The 22,117-nt window shown below is 37.4% G+C and overlaps 1 protein-coding gene across 1 annotated transcript in view; it reads right to left on the minus strand.

The window, feature by feature from the left end:
• Positions 1–21,790, minus strand: part of DKK2 (dickkopf WNT signaling pathway inhibitor 2) — a 55,764-nt gene extending 33,974 nt beyond the window's left edge. Inside the window, exon 1 of the mRNA XM_039344011.1 lies at positions 20,807–21,790. Within this exon, the coding sequence (XP_039199945.1) occupies positions 20,807–21,055 (249 nt within the window). The 5' untranslated portion in view covers positions 21,056–21,790. The remainder of the gene's footprint in view (positions 1–20,806) is intronic.
• Between the last annotated feature and the right edge of the window lie 327 nt (positions 21,791–22,117).

The raw sequence follows: 22,117 nt of genomic DNA on the forward strand, positions 1-22,117 counted from the left end.
CATCTCTTTGCTATTCCAACAAGCCAATCAGTATTATTGAATCATCTCATTTCCTTATGGAAATTGGCCAGACTATATGGCTTTGAGAGCAAACCAAACCAAAACAGTAAATATTCAGGATAACACTAAGCTGACCTGAGAAAATAACTTTCTGGTTCTAGATATGAAATTCACTCCATATATGCTGTCTTTGCAACAGAACAAAGATCTGAACAAAGGTCACAAAGTGACCAAGAATGTGTAAAAACCATGACACTGTGTGGACACCATGGGTGGCTGATCCAACAAACCAAATTTGTATGGGACATGATCTGAGAAATGTCCAGTTTTGTGTCACATGAGAGATGAGCAATGGAGTTGCTCAAAGTCTTCAAACAAAAGAGAGCTCTGAAGTTCACAAAGAAGAGTAGGAACTTATATTCATGCCAAGAGAAAGTGTGAAGAACTTAGTAATGCCCTGGCAACAATCAGGAAAGCAGCAGCCAAGAAGAACTGAATTCTTCATCTTTATTCCCAATAAAACCTATTTCAGAAGCTCCGCCCAAAATCCCACCTTTTCCCTGTACATTCTGCTCCCTCCCCATCTTTTAGTCATAACCTATATTTTTATGTTTGTATGTATGTATGTTTACGTTTTTCTTGTTTTTAATGTTGTAAGCCGCACAAAACCACCTCACAGTGAGATGGGTGGCAAACAAATTAAATAAACAAACAAATAAATAAATAAATAAATGGTTGATCTATCTTCCAAGACAATAGTAATTCTGCAATTACTATTGCACAAAAAATCTGCAATTAAGTGATTATTTGGGGCAATATATTAAAATGGACATTAAAATCGCTGTTCCTCTGGAACCTCTTTATCTCAACATTTCTGCTTATATACCTATGTAGTAAGATAGCTATGGTATAAAATGCGTGTATGAATCAGCTTACAACTTAGGATAAAGCTGGTGCATTCATCCTGGCACTCTTCAATCCTTCAGCAGCCTTTGAGACTATAGGTAGTCCTTATTTAATAACTAGAATTGTTTCTGGAAAAATTGTTGCTAAATGACATGATTGATAACCAAACCATATACTGAAAGCTAATAGATGCCTGGATGATTATGGGTTGCTGCCATCTCATTCAGATAAAGTTCTCTGGTGCAGCAATACAAGGGTTACTCTTCGTCTGACATGCATTACTCTAGGTGCAGTGCATTGGTTGTAAAAAGATATTTTATTACTGTTACTACCACTTATTGTTGTTATATTTGTAAAGAGCTGTCTGAGGCAGTTGCTAAAAAAAATTACTTGTATTGATTATGGCATCCTTATGGTATCTTTAAACTGATTTGGGAGCTTGGGGGTAGGTAGAAGCATAGGATTGTGATGGATTTCCTTCTTCTTCCAGGACTGGTTCTCGTCATTGAGAAGAGAAAAAGGGGATCTAGTTCTAGAGTCCTACTATGTAAGGTCCTCAGAACTCTGCACTTTCTTTCATCTATTTAAATTGACACAAAGTCACTGACTAAATTCATCCTTTGGTATTGGATTAGGTACTGTAGAGAGTAAAGAAAATGATCTTGCAGAAATATGCAAGCTCCATTGACAAGTGACAAGAGATAAAATAAGTACAATCAATATGTTGACAGTGCTCAGTTGGATATCTCTAGCCAGGGCCAACCAAATGATAATATCTTTATTCAGTGTCTGGAAGCTACGAGAAGAATAAGCTTTGGCTTAATCCTAAGAAGACCAAGTGATTGTGGGTTTGGGGGGGGCTTCTGGATCTGGGGATTCTCCACCTTTACTCATAGGTGGGTCACACTGCCTCAGAAAGAACAGCTGTACAATTTGGTAGTCTTCTTGGACTCTCAGATCTTGCTTGAATAGTATGTGACACCATAACCAAGAGAGCATTGCTCAAAGCTATCCTATGAATCAAGTATGTCCATGCTGTGCCCTTGCTTAAGAAGCCTTATTCACACTTATGTCTTTGTCCATGCCTGTTGGACTATGTCTTCTACATGGAATTATCCTTGAAAATACTTTGGAAATTGCAATTGTCAGAAAATGCAATGGTCCAGGTAATTATGGATGCACCATGTAAGCCTTGTAATACTACCCCTTCATAAGTTGCATTTACTAAGCTTCTGGTTGTAATGCAAGATACTGATCAGCATTTATGAATTTCTTAATGACACAGAGATAGGGCTGTGTCCTATTTGCAGGACTGCCTGTCTCCATTTTTTTTCTTCCCACCACTTCTCTAAATTTGTGCATCTGGCAGGACTCAGGAAGCACATATTCTCTGATGCACTAGCCTTTGGCATAGCATACCCCTTCCCCACTCCCAAATTCAAATAAGACCTGTTTTTCCCCAGGCTTTGGGCCACAGCACTGAATGATCCTGTTTCTAACAACTGAAATGCTGAGTGGTTGTGGGATGGCATTAAGTTACATTGCTGATTTTGTTTTTAATCCTATATTAGCCACCTAGATTTGTAATCTGCAAATTGGGTGGCCATATATATCAGCTAAATAAATTATAAATATTTATAACCATGAATCATCAATAAAGGTTGTGGCAAAAATGTTGATCTATCAAGCTGATTTAACAGTAGTGGCTTTCTATGGAAGTGATGTTGGGAACTCTGCATATTCTTGCTAACCCAGTGCTCTTCTGTTCACAAGCCAAAACACTGCTAAAAGGTGACTTTATGCAATGAAATGCAAAAAGAGAAACCAGGAATATGGGCTGCATAAACCTTCAACCAACAGATTTAAATTATTCTGTATGAGGGGAGTCCCACCTCACATGCTGCTTCCATTAACCAGCATCATATCCCTGGTCAATGGGAAACCACTTAGATGCTTTTCTGGAGAACAACACGGTGCCGGAGCTTCTGGAAAGCTAAAGTCAAAACAGACACAAAGAGTTGCCTGCCTGAATTGGCACCAGTCTCCCAGCTGCAGAACACATGAGGCACCAGTATGTCTTCTTAACATTAGCAAGGCCAGGAAAGGATTCATTAAAGAACTGAAAGCCATAACTTGGCTTCTAACATCCTTGCATCCCTGTCCAGTTTTATATAGCAAACATTACATCAGTAGAGAATAAGGATTATGCATAGAAGGGATGCTTCAAGCTGATGAAATGCATCCTATACAGCTATTATCCTTCAGATTACCAGTGTTCTGTTCAATAAATACATCACAGACTAGCATTTGGAAAACATATTCAGATGACGTGATTTTTCTGTATCTACAAAGATCAGAATAGAGCCAGCCAGAAGAGTACTAACAGTTTTGAACTTGGGTGTTGGAGAAGATTGCTGAGAATATCACAGGCAGCCAAGAAAACAAATACATCATTAAACAAATCAATCCACAGTTCTCATACAAGGTACAAATAGCCAGGTTTTGGGGACAGGTTATGGACAGGTCATCATGGACCAAATCTATCTATGTGGTTGCTAAGAGTCAATTCTGACTTCATGACACGTAATCAATCAATCAATCAATCAAAGATTGCTATAAATTGAGAGCTACTGAAAGCTGCCTACTGGATTCAAACTGAAAATTGACTTGAACCTAGAAAAACTTTGTAAATTTCTTTGTAAAAGAAAATGCAGAAGCCAGTTGAATAATTTGGTTGTTGTTGTTAGTTGCGAAGTCGTGTCTGACCCATCGCAACCTCATGGACAACATTCCTCCAGGCCTTTCTGTCCTCTACCATCTTCTGGAGTCCATTTAAGTTCACGCCTACTACTTCAGTGACTCCAGCCAGCCACCTCATTCCCCTGTTGTCCCCTTCTTTTATTGCCCTCAATCTTTCCCAGCATTAGGCTCTTCTCCAGTGAGTCCTTCCTTCGCATTAGGTGGCCAAAGTATTTGAGTTTCAACTTTAGGATCTGGCCTTCTAAAGAGCAGTCAGAGTGATCTTTTGCACTCAGCCTTTCTTATAGTCCAATTTTCACAGCCGTACATTGCAAATGAGAAAACCATTTGGTAAGAAACTGTAAAAAGTTATGCTTATGAGGTTTCCTTGTTTATTTTAATTATAGAATTTCATTATAATATTTATGATTCATGGTGGCAAAAGTCTTGTCAGAATGCTCTCCACCATGGGAAGTCTCTACATTTATCCCCCCTCTAAAACAAATCTTTTCCTTTCTGCAGAGGGATTGGTGAATGACCCCAAAAAAGGGCTTCGTACATGAAAAGAATCAATCTATCTCTTCCCAAAAAACTTAGCAAGAAGCACTAGCATTTTTCCAAAAGTAATTTTTCTCATTTCATAGTTTCCCTTAACTTAGAGATAATGTATCTTTTTGCTGTTAAGTTCTTTATTTCTCTTCGCTATCCAACAAATGGACTTCTGAAACATGAACATCTCTAAAACTCATTTTCCTACAGAATGCAGGCAATTTTTTTACCAAGTACCTCCCATAGCCAGCTATATAAAATTTTAAAGGTGAAAAACCAACATGTTAAATTGTGTCTAGAAACAACTGCAAATATTTCTGCTTTTCTAGCAGGAATTTATCTTGGTGCCATGCATGGGTTGGCTTCCTTGCTGCCATTTTGTATCAACTCCAACTTCCAAAAGATAGGTGCTGTGTAATACTTTAATCATGGTGAAATTAAGGCAATTAAAAACTGCTGTAGTAGCTGTAATTGTACAATTTTTATCTTTGCTATTGCTACCTAAAAGTTAAAACACAAATAAAAATTAAGCTGAATTCCACTCTGTGGATCTGTTCTTTGGGGTAAAATACAATCTTAATTTTAGCCCAAAATTTTTGTCTATTTCCATTTTACTTTTATTTCAGCATGTTCACCTTCATCCGGCAATTGTTAATTTAACATGCCTTCTTCAAGAAACTCCAGCTACAAACAAATGGTAGAACTCTCCCAAAATGCATCTACATAGAGATAATCCCTCTTTAATAACCAGAATTTGCTAAGCAAAGTGGTTGCTAAGAGGGAAATCCCATGACTGCAACTGTGCTTTCCTTTTCTCCATTCCCTCACCCTTTGGAATGCTTTCCAAATAATTAGCAAGAAGAGAATTAATGTTTTTATTTACTTTAACTGGAGAAGAAGAGATTACAAGAGAATAAGAAGGCAAAATTTTCTAATACCATCCTCTCCAATTTCTCTACTGTGCAAAGGGGCAAATAAAAGAAAAAACAACAGGTCAGGCATAGCACAATGCGTCCATTGTAACTTCAAACGGTTATTGAACAGGGCAGTTAGTAAATGAGGATTAACTGTACTAAAAATCCAAAGTAATAAGACAAGGATTTGCTAAGTTTTCATCCTTATGATCTGGCCCAACAATAGACTCTAAATCCAGTTATCTTGTTCTGTGAGGAACACTGCAATTGCCTATACTGAATTACTAACTTTCTAGTTGCTTCTACATAAGTTCCCATAAACCTGATTTGATTTGAGTTTCAGCAAAGTCACTGGAAAACAAAGTAAGAATACTTTCAGAAAATGCTTGAATTGACCTGCTTCCATTTTAAATGGTCATATCATCTACTAATCTAAGGCAGCCCCTGAAGTGTTGTATTTGGGGGCTGCTTTAGTGCTATATCCCACTCTTTGGCTGGACAAGACTGGGCTGAGCTAAACTCCAAAGCAAGTCATCAAGGGAAAGATTGCCATTGGGAAAATTCTGAGCAAATTAAGTATCCTGGGGAGTGATGCTGAAGTTTGGGAAAGTCTGGGGGAGTCTTTGCTTCATCAGCACCAGCACAATCCACACACTATCCTATATTGTCTTAGCATAGGACATAGCAATATGCACATGTGACGTGTACTGGGACATGAAATCCCCGGTATCAAGATGGGTTGTTACAGACTTCTTTCTTTCCATAAGTCTACCTAGCTTATTTATCCATGATGTAACCTAGTGGACTCAACTGGGAGAGATTTGATTGTTTGCTTACTTAATCTGTAGCTTTTTATGACCAACATCTATCAACCTCAGTGAAGGAATGGAACAAATTACAACTGATCTTCATGACTATGTGCTACATATGAAGTTGTTACATCTTTGGTCTCTTGCACATCTTTTATCCTAAAAGGTACAGTAGCATTTAAGGAAAAATACAAAAATTATAGAAATTCAAACATTAATTTCTCACAGAAGGACAAGTTCAAATGTGATCCATATTTAAATGAATTGGGATAGTTTTATAACTTTCTTTGAAACATGAGAGATAATGAACAGTTTTGCAAATAAAGCCACTTGTTCTGTTTTATTCATAAAACCTTAAGGCCCAGTTGCCTAAGACGTTACCATGAGGTTATAACAACTTTATTTACTTGGCAATCCATAACTAAAACTCTAATTGAGGGTAAAGTTCAGTTTCAATTTGTTGCAGCTGCTGTGTTAAGGATTCCTCGGAAAAAAATAATTTTAAGAGGATTCTGCTCTTTAAAAGCCATTTCCTTACACGGGAAGTTGTGGAAGATAGCAAAAGTGGAGGAAAAAATGAGCCCAGAATTTTACAAGCAATACTAAAAAGCATTTTGGAAATGCTGTATTAACTAACAATTTACAAAAACTCTTTACTGTTTCAAAAAGTAGTCCATTCCATGAAACTTTTAATATAGAGTGAATTTTTATCCCAGTTCTTGACAGACAGCTGCTGTGCTTCAGGGAACACATTATCCTTAACAAGATGCACATGCACTGAAAAGCATCACTAGATTTCACTCTGGGAACCATAGAAAAGGAGAATCTGGCCAGTTCCTTTGTTACTCCTTTTAGGGGTTAGTGGATCAATATCTACATGCATACTAATTATTAGATGTATGAAAGCAATTGTGCTTCAGCTTCACAAAATGATGGAATATTACATATCTAAAGCAGATGTGACATGTCTTCTCAGCGAGGCCTTATTTGATGCATCCAGCAGTTCCAAAAGTTATTTTCTTATTGGTCTACATTCATGGAAGTCTGTTCAATGGCTCCCATGTTTGCATGGTTGGTAGCTTTTTCAGTTGTTCTCCTAGGAACTACCAGATGAAGGGCTCAAAAACAATTTGCAGATCAAAACAATATCACTTTTTCATTTTGCACTTGGAAGGCGGGGAGAACACAGGTTACAACTTCAAAAGGGGTCTTTGTGTGGATTTTCATTAAGATGAAATGGCTTTCCGAAGCTTAGCATAAACTGATTAACTATGGATATTTAGCTATGGTGAATTTATCCTCTGCAAATCAAATTTGCTGCAATTGGACTGACTGACTGGTTCTTCATGACAAAATTGTGAATTCATTTTTATATCATACAGGGAAAAATCAGGATATAAATTAATAAAAAACATTGCTATAACATGTATCAATGGCTTCACACCTGGGATTTCATATGGATTACTGAAACTATCTCTTTGCTGGATGAAGAATTACTAAGGCAGTAAATAGTTGTGAAAAAAATGAGGGAAAGCTTCCCAGTTTTTATTTTATCATTGCAAACATCTGCAGTTTCCATACATTGGAAAGTTTTTTCTATATGTTTTTATTTTATATGTTTGTTAAATTTATATGCTGTCCAATTCACTAACAGCTTTAAATAAATTGGGGAAATGTTTCCTACCAGGTTTATGACACTGATTCTCCATTTTCATCTGTGAAGCTCTAGTCTGCTCTTTGAAGAGAACATTTTAAAAAATCCTTTATATTTTATAAAATAAAAAATAAAAGTCCCAGGGGTGCCCTTGCATAAAGCATAGATTTACCTCTAAGTTTATATTCAAGACTGATTTAAATAGAGATTTAAAAGATCACCCCTACTTGGAGATTATAAGGTGCTCCAGATAAACCACCTTGTGCAATCAAGCTCAGAACCATTGTGTGTTTTCTCTCCTGCTTCACCATGGCATTGTCTTCTAAAAATGCAGTGCCAGTCCAAAAGGGAAAACACTATCATACCAAACATTGATTGTTTTGCGGCAATGCTGGTTTGAATTACAGTACAACAATATCCAATCAAGGATCATCTTACGCTAATGCCTTTTGTACATGGCTCAGTCTGGAAGCTGGTCCTTATTATAGTAGAGATAATAAAATATGGTACATATGCTTTTTTCTCTATTCCCTTTTCATGTTAGCATATTAAAATGCAGAAAACCAAAGAAGACTCCATATGACCAGGGCTAATGGGGAAGGGGGGGGGACAGGGAAACAAAATGGATGCCAACCAATTAAACAATGATTTGGCAACCTCTTATTATAGGGCATTTGTGAAGACTTGTTCTATCTTCTAAGAACAGTAATCAGCATTACAGCAATTTTAATTGCTCATTGTTATTAAGAACTTTAACCCAGCTAGATGATAGCAGTTAGCCATCCCTACTTGATTTTAAAAACTAAGTTTGAACAGCACCAGGAAATTCCAAGCCTGTATGGTAGACTAGAAAATAATGTTAACATTTGTGCACTATCACATAGTTGTCAAGAATTTATAAAATATTTATAGGATATTTTATCTTAGAAAGCCTCGTCTAACTATTTTCTGAAAATGCTTCTATCTGAATTTTAATGGCAACTTCTAATATGTGGAATCTTGATATGCAAATAGTCCCCAAGCCCCTTTAACAATAAAAGCATATTAGTTGGATTTACATTCTGTCTCTTGCAACTTTCACTATCAGTCCATAACTGATCTAAAATAAAAAATCCCGGTATCTATCCAAATCTTCCATATAACAGTTTTTTAAAGAAAAGTTTTAAAGTCTGAATTGACACAGAACATTGATTATCATAAAATCAAATTGCAATTTTCCACAAAATGTATCAGGATTTTCAAATCAGTATGATAGTATGACATATTTTAACCCAAAGCAGTCCAACTAAATAAAGATGGTATATATGAATATTCCAAAACTACCTAGAAAGGAAATTTATACCACATGATGTAATCTATAATTTAGAAATGAAAGTGTAATTCAAATTTGGAAAACCACCCCTTTTTTTAAAATTGACAACAACATAGGTTTTCAAGAATATCTATGGAAATGAATAATTGCACAGAAATTAATGGAGCAATGTACTGACTTTTTGAAACTATCTTTGTAGGGGATTCAATACAAAAACCTTCTCAGAGAATTTTCTCTACCTAAGTTTAAAGGCTCCTACTTGTGAATATCCACAGAAACTTCTTTCTATATCTATAATAATAATAATAATAATAATAATAATAATAAAGTTGGAAGGGATCTTGGAGGTCATCTAGTACAACCCCCTGCTCATTCATATATAATGTAATTATTTAAGAACTACCACATGGAATAAACATATATAATTAATAAATTAATTCAATACTCATTTGAAAGTAGCAACAATATGGAAAAGTTTTGCTAATGAAGGCAATGGAAATCCTTGCCTATCTTGGCATCATTGCCACATTAGACCAATTAACTGAGTATTTCACAATTCATTCAAATACATTAATAAATTATATCAAAACTGGAATCAAAAAGAATGAAATACAGAAATAAATAATTATCTTAACCTATAATATTAATTTATATTCCTGTGAATTGTAAGAAAAATTACAGGTATAATCTAGTTTAAAAGCACAGGGTAATAGTTCTAAATATATATTTAAAAATTACAGCAGAAAGTGGATGTTCTTGTTTAACCTTTTTCTTAAACAAAACAAGTTTTAAAAGAAACCTTTTTTTAAAAAAAGAGCCATTGTTCCTCACTATAGATTTGGGGCCAAATACAAATCTGCCTCCATTTTATAAAATCTTTTGGGAAACCCAAATATAGCTATTCCATAATTTTATTTAAAAATCTGCATCAAGGGACAATATTCAGATCAAACAAATCCTCTACTGAAGAAAGTCAAATTCTCAAGTCTTGTACCCACCTTTTGGGCATGACCTTTGATATGTTCTCTTATGTCAACTTGGAGGAGGGACAACTGACCATTCCTTGGCAAAAGTCTTCCAGAGCCAAATTGAACCACAATTTAAGGGGTCCTACAAAAGAGTATTGATAATCAAACTATACAACCCAGATCATCATTAAAAGAAAAGTCTCTTCTGAATCAAACTCAGTTTTCTTGGCAGGCTCATAGAAGTGGAATGAATCTCAACTTCACTTTCATCTGAAAGTATCCCATCTAAAATACTAACCAGCTGTACTTAGTTTCTGAACATAGACAAGATTATCCTGGGGCACACCCTAAGTGATTAGTAACAAAACCATTCATATATTTCAGAAAGTATATAGAAAATCAGATCAGTGAAAACTAGAACTTCTGCTAGTAGGATGGATCATTCTTTAGACATCTGCCACCAGCAACCCTAAGGTGGGATAAGCTAAATTCTTATTTCCTGGCCGAGGATGCTGAAGGTATTCTTTTCCTTACTTGATTGCCAGTTTGCATCCAGAGAACTGTTAGCATAAAGATTAAGTCTACAGCTGTGGAAACTTCTGCAGAATCTTTTACATGCATGTTCTATTTCTTATCCAAATCCCTCACTGCCGGCCTCAAATTCTTGTTGCAGCTCCTGCTGCTGCTACAATACAAAGAAGTATCTACTCCTTGGCAGGATGGAGAAACAACCAAAAGAGAGATGTGCAGCCAAAGTTATCTAAAAGCCCAATGTTAACACATCTTCCATACCTATTCATTTCTTCAGAAAAGTCTATAGAAAGATGAGAAAAAGAAAAATGTTTCCCTATACACAAACACAGGTGTATTCAAAAGGCAAATGGCTATTGTAGGCTGTTCTAAAAGTCGGAAAAGAGAATTAGAGAGCCTACTGGCTATAAAGCTTGATGCGTGATATCTATCTACTGATATATATATATATATATTAATAAAATCCTTTTTTTGTTGTTCCAATAGAACAAATACCAACCTTTTGCTTGAGTCCAAATCACTCCTGGAGGACACTGATTACATATTTAAATACATTATTTAGAGCAGTGGTTCTCAACCTGTGGGTCGGGACCCCATTTGGGGTCGAACGACCATTTCACAGGGATCGCCAAACAAGGCTGTCCGCCATTTTTCCCCCTTTTCTTTGGCCACGCCCCTGGCACCCGGTGATGTATAAGTGGTTGGGGGTCACCACAACATGGGGAACTGTATTATGGGGTTGCAGCATTAGAAAGGTTGAGAACCACTGATTTAGAGGAATGTATGTAAGGCTCTTCATTAAGTGAGTGACTTTGCACTTATGTAAGATTAAACAATAGGAGTGTGATGGCTCAGTAGATTAAAGACACTGAGCTTGTCACCTGGAAAGCTGACAGACCAGGTTCGAGACCCAAGCACCATGCTTGATTTCTCATTCTTGCCTCAGCTCCTGCCCACCTAGCAGTTAGCACATGGATGCAAATGTGAGTAGATAAATAAGTACCACTTTGGTGGGAAGGTAACAGCATTCTTTATGCCCTGGCATACAGTCATGCTGGCCACACGATAAAAGAAATGTCTTCAGACAATGCTTGCTCCCTTGGCTAAGAAGCAGAGATGAGGACTGATCCCTAGAGATAGACATGACTGAATAGGATAAATCTTTACTTTAAGACTAAACCAGAGCATCTAGCATGTTTTCTATGTCATTGTACAGGGCAGTAGAGAACAGAGAGAGTGAATTCAAGCTCAGATAGACAAATAATCTATAGCAGGGGTCCCCAACCCCCTGTCCATGGACCAGTCCATGGTTTGTGGCATGCCAGAAATTGGGCCGTGCAAACAAGTGAAGCCTCATCCATGGGATGCAAGCAGCACATGAAACTACACCCCTTCGGTCCACAGAAAAACCTCTCTCCATGGAGCCTGTCCCTGGTGCCCAAAAGGTTGGGGACTTCTGATCTATAATTAATCAGACCTGGAAAACTAAGTTATTTGAGACATAGATAATCTCACAGCTGAGAGTTCTCTAAATAAACATAATAAAAGAAAAATGGATTCTTGTTTTGATGATCGGAATTTATTCTGTACTATTTAAGTTTTTTAATGTCTATTTTCACTTCCAAATATTTTAAGTGAGTGAAAGGAATTGGCTTAAATGAATTAAACAACAGTGTGAGCTGATATATATATCATATATATAAAGGTCTTTAGTATAATCTTATTTAAACAAAGATTTTCTAAACATGGTTCAGACACAATCAGAGGAAGCTCACTAATTTCAATACATGTTCAATTTTTGACCTTTCTAATGATTTTTGTTTCATGTAATAGGTAGCGTGAATACTGTTATATAGTTTTTTGCATGCATCTTTGCACTTAGATGTATCCCAAAATATATAATGTCACATGCCTGTAAAGAATGCATAAAGTTGGCTTCTGTGGAAGAAATGGCAAAATGAAGAGCTGGTGAGAAGACTGGAACCACTCTGGACAAGGAGAGGATTTGAGATTGCCCATAAATACTTCAGGCAGATGGTATTTGTGAGGAGATTACAAGTTAGCAGTCTCCAGCAGGTTTATAGCTTTAGGAGATAGAATAACCCTCTAACTCAAAGTGTACTTCCCAACTTTGAAAGGCATACTTATTTTTCTAATCACTTTTAGAAAAGCACTTGTTATCTTCTTTTCAGCTATTAAAATTATTTGGATCAACAACTTTTACAGTACCAAATAGTTTTCCTTCAATCCTTTGTGAAATAGTTTTAATTACAAGTTTAAGAATTTAAATAATATGGTGGGAAAAGAATAAGCTGCAAAAAGGTGATTATAACTTTAATTTTAAAAAGTTGCCAATGGGCTAAAAATCCAGATGAATTTGAAATATGATTTTGAAATTAATTATAAGAATCCTTCCCGGAAAATATGTTGTTTTGAATTCTTAAAAAAAAATAGGATGGAATCTGAAGATTGGACAAAAGGCAACCAGGAACTAGAAAATACTAAAGATTACAATTATAGGAAAAAAACACTTACATTTGAGTAACTAATACAGAATGGAGTAAAGTATTTTAACATGTGATATATTGAAGGACATTCTTGAACAATGGCTCCAGACATTAATTGTAAGTCTGTATCTATTGATAAACTGTTATACTATGGAAAAGGAACAAGTTTTACTGGACAAATCTGAGACTGTTCTGAAAGTAGAATTAAAATTGACAAGCCACAAAAATGATATGGGAAAAAATGCTATACTGGACATACAAAATAAAGTGGCTAATATCTTAATCATTAAAACGGATATATAAATAACAAGCAAGAGAGTGACCTGGATGATCTTCCTATATTGGATTTTCAAAAATGGATTGTTAAATCTTTGAAGAATTTTATGAGAAGGAATAAAGTAATCAAGTTTTAGGACATTATTTGAAGGTAATAAAGATCAAGATTGTTAAAAGTAGAAAGAAAAAAAATATAAAGTTGGTTTATCTGATCAAGTTTAAAATAGATATGTTGTTATCTTGAATAATGAACTATTCCTGTTCAGAACTGAAATGAGGTTTTTAACAATTTGTTTACGGATAGGAGATAGCTGAAGGAAGAATAGATAGTTTTGTGGATTTTAAGAGAATTTTACTAAAATGGTTTATACTTGTGATGAAGTCATTTATTTCTTCTTCCTTGGTATATTCATATTTTTCTGTCTTTCATTATTTCTATTTTTCTTTTCTGTTCTACTCTCTTCTTTTTTCCAGTTTGTATTAGTATTTTTTTAATCACTGTACTTGTAATTTTTGATAAAATTACTATTAAAAAAAGAATGCATAAAGTTAGGGAAGAGCCAAGTGTAACAGCTGCTAAAAGAAATTGGGGTCAAATTATGAAAAAGTAAGCAAGTTCATTGCATATTCTTTCCAATATGAAAGAAAAGAAAGGCCTATTCATGAAGATGATGAGCAGAATGTTATCTTCAAAATGGAGTTGCAAAAGAAATCTGCACATATTCTAGGCCAGGAGTAGGCAACCTTGGCTCTTTTATGACTCGTGGACTTCAACTCCCAGAATTAGCATAGCTGGTTCAGGAATTCTGGGAGTTGAAGTCCACGAGTCATAAAAGAGCCAATTGCCTACCCCTGTTCTAGACTAACTAAGTCTTTATTTTTTTTAAATTCCACAAGGATAAATCATATTACTTTTTAGCTTTGTATTAAAAATACAACTGTATACTTAAAACACTTTTAAGTGTACACTTTGAAATAATACATTTTATTAAAAATAAGATTAGCTGCAGAAACATGTTCGGTAGAAAACCTCTATATGTTGCTACATGGGATGCAAAATGAACCCACATAACCAAAATATGAGTACAAAGTATAAGAGATAACAGAACGCTCTGTAGATACAATCTACTTTATAGTAACATTTTTAAACCAAGTATGAAATGTTTTGTAGGCAAATCAATTCAATCCAGTAAATGCTGACTTTTCTTCTACGCACGTATTCATTTTTAAGATGTAGACTAGAATTATGCCAACCACACTTTTATTAACATATAAGGAAATGAAGTCTGGAACTTTGTAATACCAATTAAAATGATACTATTTGTAGTTTCTTTTTTGTCTAAACAACATTTAATGGCCCAGACTTTTTTCAACTGCAGATCTCTCATTTTAAAAAGAGAGGTGTGTCCTTTATAGATAAAGTCTTTTATTTCGGTCTTTGACAATAAGAAACATGACATGGAACACACAGACACATTGACAGTGTTTATATATTTCAATTTATATAAAACAAAAATCTGGTGAGGTGGGTTGGATTGAGAGACAGCACAATCACCCCAAAATTCACACAATCTGTTCTGAGCCTCATTCTCTGACTCCCAATGCTAAGGCACTGGTCCCAAACTTTCCTTCATTATGCAGAACCACTTATCAGAATGTCCTGGAGATGATTGGGAAATGGGTTGTTATCCAAAAATTAAAAAAAAACCACTATCCAATTTGGGGTAATTTGCTCAGGTTTGGGGAAAACTGTCTTGGTCACTATAATCATTGCCACCCACAAACATTCATGTAAATGTCATAGCCATAAAGATCAAGGGTAAGAAAAAGGATAGCAGGGGGGCGAGAGAGAAGGAAGCTTTGATATTTTTCAAACAATATCTTGTATCCCTCAAAACAAATTCCAATAGTCTAAACAACTTAAGAACTACTAATCTAATAATAGTTTCTTTTAAACAAAATTGTTATGTACTAATTAGTTGGAATTCATGTAACCATTGTTTTTAAACACAGCAGATTTCATGCTTTGACACTAGAAATGTCATCTCAGCAGCTCTTTTAAAAAATAAAAAATAAAAAGATACAGTAACAGCCATCACTGACATTGCTTGTCCTGCAGTCTTAAATATATGAGCCACTGCTGGAAGAACCAAAAGCTAATGTTTTCCTTTTAGTACTGAAACTAGAAAGTTATTGGCGAAAGTGGACTGCCCAATTTTTTTCTGCCACAGATTCATTTTTCTATCCTTCTATCACAATATGCAGAAGTCTTTAACAGCACAAAAGAAATGAGTTCTGATTTATTAGTGCACATTGCCATTTCTTCATTTCCCCACATGCTTTTAGTTTATCTGGTGATAAAATCTGCTCTGCAATTCTTCAAAAGTTCTCTTCTATTGAGAAAGAGGCTTCTGTTTTTCTACTCTATTCATGGGACACTTGAAAATTTCTCTCAAATTTCTCTAGGCATTTTAAAATCGATATTACTACTTGGAGAGGAGTGCTACTCCCTATATTCTTATTTTCTGCTACACATCCTTCCATTGCTATGTATAGCAAGCAAGCAACAGCAACAACAAGTAATGGAAAAAATAGGATCATTTATCTGTTTAGTTACATTACATTTACCTATAGATGAGATGTTTGTTTTTATGAACTATAACTCAGCTACAGTACATAATACAATCAAATTCTCTCAAAAAGCACATTGCCCTCAATTTCTCCACAACCCTCCTAATAGACTAGACGATTTTGTTCTGTCTTATCTTTATCCAAAGAAATATAATTCCTAAGAGTTAAATCCATTCGCAGAAATAATTGAAATAGCTCTTGATTATGGTAGGTCAAATTTTTCATTTCCCCATCTTATTAGTGCCTATTTGTTTATCTTCACTCCAACATAAAATTCCATGTTTTTTTAAAAAAAAATAGTTATTATTCAGATGCAGAACTCTTGTCGTCTCTTTGGAGCACAAAGTTTTCAAGTACTGTTACAGATCTTGATCAAGTTGTACAAAGCATAACCTAATAGTGGATATTTTTCATGGAGCTTTTGACACTTGGAAGTCAGTGTGTGCACGCACAAAAACACAAGCACGTACACAGCAATATGGACAGTGGCAGTAAACAGGCATAAAAAGAAGACATTTGCTATGTTGCTTTCTCTCTCAACTGCAAATTCTAAAACAGAATTTGGAAAGTTTTGATTGAGATGCATCCTGTGAGTGCTCCCTAATTGGCCCGTAGCATTTTGGCAGAGGCCTTTCCTCTCCGTACAGTCTCTCAACCAGAAATCACTCTGAATAAGAGGAATTAATGAGCAATTATTCCTTGTCACATTCCACATGGACCATTCTATTCTCTTCAGAAGGAAGTGGGATAAAGCATTCCCCTGTGTAGGAAAATATGCTTTATGGAAGAAGAGGAAGGGGAATAATCATTTGCCTTTTTCTGGGCAGGACAAAGCAGAGAGCAATTATTCCCTTTCTCTTACTGCACAGAGAAAGTCCACTGTCTCTGAGCAGAAGCAGGGGACAGTTTTCTAATCATGACAAGATAATTAGCCCTGAGTACATTGTGCACAGAACATACAAAAGATGGTGTTCAACGTGCCCAGAAGGTTTATAATCTTTATCACATAGACATTGGAAGTTAGAAAAAGTCCATTGCTTATTGGGAAGCAAATACTGAAATATTAGAGAAGATTGCAGGGAGAGGCAAGGTTCCAGTTAACTTTCTAAGGCGGATTTAATAAAAACAACATTTAGAACACAAAACAGAAGAGACAAATTTACTGATGAATAAAATTTCAACTTAGACCATGGCTGTGCATCAGATGTTACTAGATACTATTAGTCTAGAATACTATTAGTCTAGATACTATTAGTCTAGATACTATTAGTCTAGAAAGAGTAGAGAGAAGAGCAACAAAGATGATCAGGGGACTGGAGGCTAAAACATATAAGGAACGGTTGCTGGAATTGGGTATGTCTAGTTTAACGAAGAGAAGGATGAGGGGGGACATGATAGCAGTGCTCCAATATCTCAGGGGCTGCCACAAAGAAAAGGGAGTCAAGCTATTCTCCAAAGCGCCTGAAGGCAGGACAAGAAGCAATGGATGGAAACTAGTCAAGGAGAGAAGCAACCTAGAACTAAGGAGAAACTTCCTGACAGTTAGAAAACAATTAACTAGTGGAACAACCTGCCTCCAGAAGCAGTGAATGCTCCAACACTGGAAGTTTTTAAGAAGAGACTGGACAGCCATTTGTCCAAAATGGTGTAGGGTTTCCTGACTGAGCAGGGGGTTGGACTCGATGACCTCCAAGGTCCCTTCCAACTTTATTATTATTTTTATTGTTACTACTACTACTACTACTACTACTACTACTACTACTACTATTACTATCATTATTATAGATAAACCATGGTCTAAGGATGGGATGACTAAGGCAACTTATTTTTCTGACTATAGTGGCATTTGCTCCAACCACATAGGGCAGCCTGGGATAAGGCATGGATTTGTGATGGCAGAAGGAGAAAAAAAGAAAGCCAGCATCATGTCTATGGAAATTCCCAGTCATTCCGGTCATGGTTGTCCCAAAGGTGCTCTCTCAAAAGGCAACTGGAGTTTCTTTGTTTTGCTTGAACATATTTTTCCTGTCATCCAAGAAGTTTCTTCAGTTCAGTTCAGTTCAACTTCTGTTCAACTGAAGAAGCTTCTTGGATGAGAAGCGAAAAAGCATCTTTTGAAAAAGCCATCATTTAGCTAGCAAACAGATAAGTTCCTTTTTCACTGCAGAGAAATTAAACCTAGATTTCCATAAAAATCATGCCTACACAATATAAATGGGTTGTAGTTTTTCATAATAATACAAGTTGAGAGGAAACCAGTAAAATATTTTCTGTTATCTTTTTTGCAGCCTATCAATTAAAGATTACAGAACGAATAAATGACAGCATATCTCAGCTTCCACTGATTGCTGTTTTTTAATTGTAAATTATTCTACCCTAATTTCTAGCAATCTTTTAGTCACACAATGAGAAAAAAAGCTTAACTCTTGAGCCTAACACCAATATGAATCTTCAGGTTAATGCTACTTGTATTCAAACTGAATATTCAAAACGAAGAATTCTGCATTTCCTTGCTTGAGGACTCTATGCTGTTTACCTTGTTAATGGGAACCGCATTTTGAATGTATATATATTGGATAGCTTCCTATTAAAACAGACATCAGTTACTCTATCTTTGCAGGAAGTCAAGGAATGTCTTTTCATTTAGTGAATGGATTTGAGTTCAACTGACTGGGAAACGGTCCAAAAATGAAGCAGTTGATGGATGCAATACCTCTTCCAGAAAAATGGGAAATGTTTGCTTCACAACAGATTTTAAAATACATATAAGAATCTATTATTTAGACTTTTTATTTTTTAAAAAAAATGAGGATATGATCAGCCAGATATCTCATATCAATTTCTGAAAGATGTCTGTTAAGAACAGAATTGATACCTTTGAAGCACTGATTGATTCTAGGCTATTTGGTTGTCACTATTTTGTTGTTTGTTTTGTTCAGAAAACTTGTGACTCAATAGTGTAAGGCTGTTGGCAAACACGACATTCATGCAGGCTTTCCATTCCCTTTCAAAACAAATAAAAAGATGCATATAGCCTGTGAAATCAGTAGCCTGCAATCATTCAAGTCAAGATAATTAAAGATGCAATAGTTCTAACCAACTCCTGAGAAGCCCAAATGGAGAAGAAAAGAAAGCAGAAGGAGAAAGATCCTGTGACAATTTGTGACTTATGTGACCTTGAAGCAACTTACTCTCCCCGATATAAAATCTGAAATTATTGTTAAGGCATTTTTTGCTACTATCAGTTTTCTGACCACCATACTTAATGTTATCAAGCTACTATTTTCTGCTTTTTTATCTCAGAGGCACTAAATTACAAATAAAGGGGCAATGAAAAATGATGAAAGATTTCTCAAAACTTTTTTTTAAAGTAGATGCAGGGGAATTAAGGATTTTGAACTCAGACTGCACCAAGTTGAAGGAGATGTAATTTAATCTGCTTTAAAAAAAACAAAAAAAAACACCAACTCTTGAAATCTATTAAAGCTACTTAGCACAGCGTTGGGCATAGGGAAAATATGGCACTCCAGATGTTTCAGGCTACAAGACCTATTAGCACGATTATCACAAAACTTCATATCTTCAGGATATCTTTTGCATTAAAGAAATGGCAGAAACTGTTGAGACATCCTAAGGATTAATGACTTCCTTATTCTATAAAGTCAATGGATCACAGTTGATATTTTATGCTATTGTAAAGGTCTTGCCTTTAAAGTGTCCTAAGTCTATTTGTTGGAAGAAATGAATATGGCTACCTTATGAAAATGATATTCTGCATATTTTTATTTCTATAATTAGGCTAGCAACAGAAGAAAAACAATAGAAAACTCTATTCTTTCTCATTTTTACAGCTGCTTCTAAGTTTTTGTGGGGAGATCTGGCCACAGGTCTCTGGAGTTACATCTGTTCTATTGCTAAAATTCTGGTTAGGAACTAGTATTACTAGAAGAGATTGAAAAAGTTTCATCTCACTCCATTTAATAATTCCTCACGAGAAGGGAGGAATGTCCTACTCCTTGGAGAACAAGGCTTACTGGTCTTTAATTTGAAATTTACTACTTCCACACTCATCCATGATGGGAATAGCATCAGGTTATTTCAACACCACCCCTCGTCCCCTTGTTTAAAGACTACATTGGAAAATCCTGGCTGTGATCTTCCCAGAGCTAACCTGCTATCCACATTGTGGTTTCATTTGAAACACTGCAATGTTTGCACTTTCTTTTAAATCTTTATTTATTTATGAGACTTATATACCGCTTTAAGTGCAGGCACTCTCTAAGCGGTGTACACAGTAAGCAATGTATATATATATTTACATTGCCCCCAACAATCTGGGTCCTCATTTTACCTACCCTGGAAGGATGGAAGGCTGAGTCAACCTTGAGTCGGTGAGATTTGAACCGCTGACCTGCTGAACACAGTCAGCTAAAGTGGTCTTGGTGCATTTAATGTACAAACAAACAGGAAAATGCTGAAAACAACTCTTTGGTGGTCCTATTAGTAATACAATCGTCCTTGTCAATTACTGCTGAAACAATGTGCTCACTGAGTACTAGAAACTTGAAAAATTGAATCTTCAATCCTCCATTCATGCTACCTTTATTATTAGTGTCCAAGAAGTATTTCAGAACTAGACTCTCTCTAGAAACAACTTATCTCCAAATGGTAGCAAGGTACAAAATCTTAAAATCACCATATACAGTAGGTTACGGTTACCTTCTTGAGGAATTTATACATATCCGAGGTAATTGATAGTTTAGCTGCAAGAAGAAGAGGAAGGAAGAACGTCATTACTCTGAGGGGACCCTGGATGAGGTACCCCTATCTTCCTGCTCTAACCTTCCCTTCTTGCTTGCCACCTTTCCGCTATTAACCATCCAGGCTGCGATTACTGCTCGTCCCCAAAGCGCGGAGCCCTGGATCTCCGCCCTGCGATCCGCTCCTCGGGGGACCCGCCTGGAAAGAAGCAAGCGGAGGGAAGCCAAGGGCGACGCGGGTGCACCGTACCTCGCCTTGTCGGTGATAATGCTTGAGGCCTTTCCCTCCCTGGCCGAAGAGTTTGCCTTTCTTGCCGCTCCCCAGAGAGAGTCCTTGGTGGAAAGTGGCTGACCTGTTGGCCGCCTGGGTCGGCGTCTCGCCCATGAGGGTGGCCTTGATGGCGTTCGCCTTGGTGCCGTCGAGCTGGGAACCCTCCACCACCAAGAGCGCGGCTAGGAAGAGGAGAGGGCGGGAGGAGAACTTAGTCCAGCTCTGCATGATCGGCTCTACCCTCTTCCTAGACGTCTTCCTTCCCGGGGGCTGGGCTGGACGGCACAGCTTCTGCAAAAGGCCGGCGTCGGCGAGGGAGGCGAGCCCTCCGGCCGTCGGAGCAGCGCAAGCAAAGGGTAGATGCTCCCAGTCAAGGTCTCCGGGGCGGCATGGTGGGCGCCCCCCTTCCTCCTCCTCCTCCTCCTCCTCCTCCTTCTCAGCAGGAGAGTCAGTCGCGGAGGAAGGGAAGGAGACGGAAGGAGACCTGGTCCCGGGCGGGAGGCGGTGGCTGAACCCGGAGAAGGAGCCTCCCACCCGCGAAGCTTTCCCGGGACGTCTAGGGCAGGAAACAGTCCTGGATCTCTTCCCGCGTCCACGCCGCCTTTTGCCGTGGGACAAACTCAACCCAGATCTACTCTGAGCGGAGCCTGGCCCGGGGAGCGACGGCTGACAGCTTGCTTTGCTCGCTCGGTGGTTTCGCTGTCTAGGAATCCAGGCAGCCTTCCACCTTCCGTTGGCCGGTCCGGGGCATCCCGACCGCAGGCAGATGAAAGGCTTGGACGGGAAATCGGGCGCTCAGCTCGTTAGGCGTTGAGTCCGCCCTCCCGTCCCCAACAGCCGCCTCCTCTGCTCGCTTTCTGCCCCCCTTCGCCTTTATAGCTTCACCGGCCGAGTTCTCTTTTCCTCCGCCCCCGGAGCCGCGGAGTGACAGGGGAGGGGAGCTGACTCATTCTCGAGCCCACTCCTCACTACCCTCCGTCCCACTCGGCACCTTCGTTCCCTCCTCCTTGCTCCCCGATCTTGTGAAGGTTCTTTGGAAGGTTGCGTCTTTGCGCAGGGAGCGCCTTCCCTTAAAGTTAAGGTCTTCTGGTAAATCCTGACGGATGAATAATTGAGAGGGTCGAAGTTTTGGGATCCCACCCTTTGTCTAATTAATTCAGGGTGGTTAGACTTGGTCATCCCAGAAAATTGTCTCAACCTGGTCCGGGGCTGTGCCCAACAAAAAGGGTGGAAAGTTTTGCACATTAAGATCAGGAAGAGGAAGAGAAATAGGGGGAAGCAGGCTCTCTC

The sequence above is a fragment of the Crotalus tigris genome, unplaced genomic scaffold (assembly GCF_016545835.1).
Source record: "Crotalus tigris isolate CLP2741 ecotype Arizona unplaced genomic scaffold, ASM1654583v1 scf7180000017887.1893490, whole genome shotgun sequence".
NCBI classification, from domain to species: domain Eukaryota; kingdom Metazoa; phylum Chordata; class Lepidosauria; order Squamata; family Viperidae; genus Crotalus; species Crotalus tigris.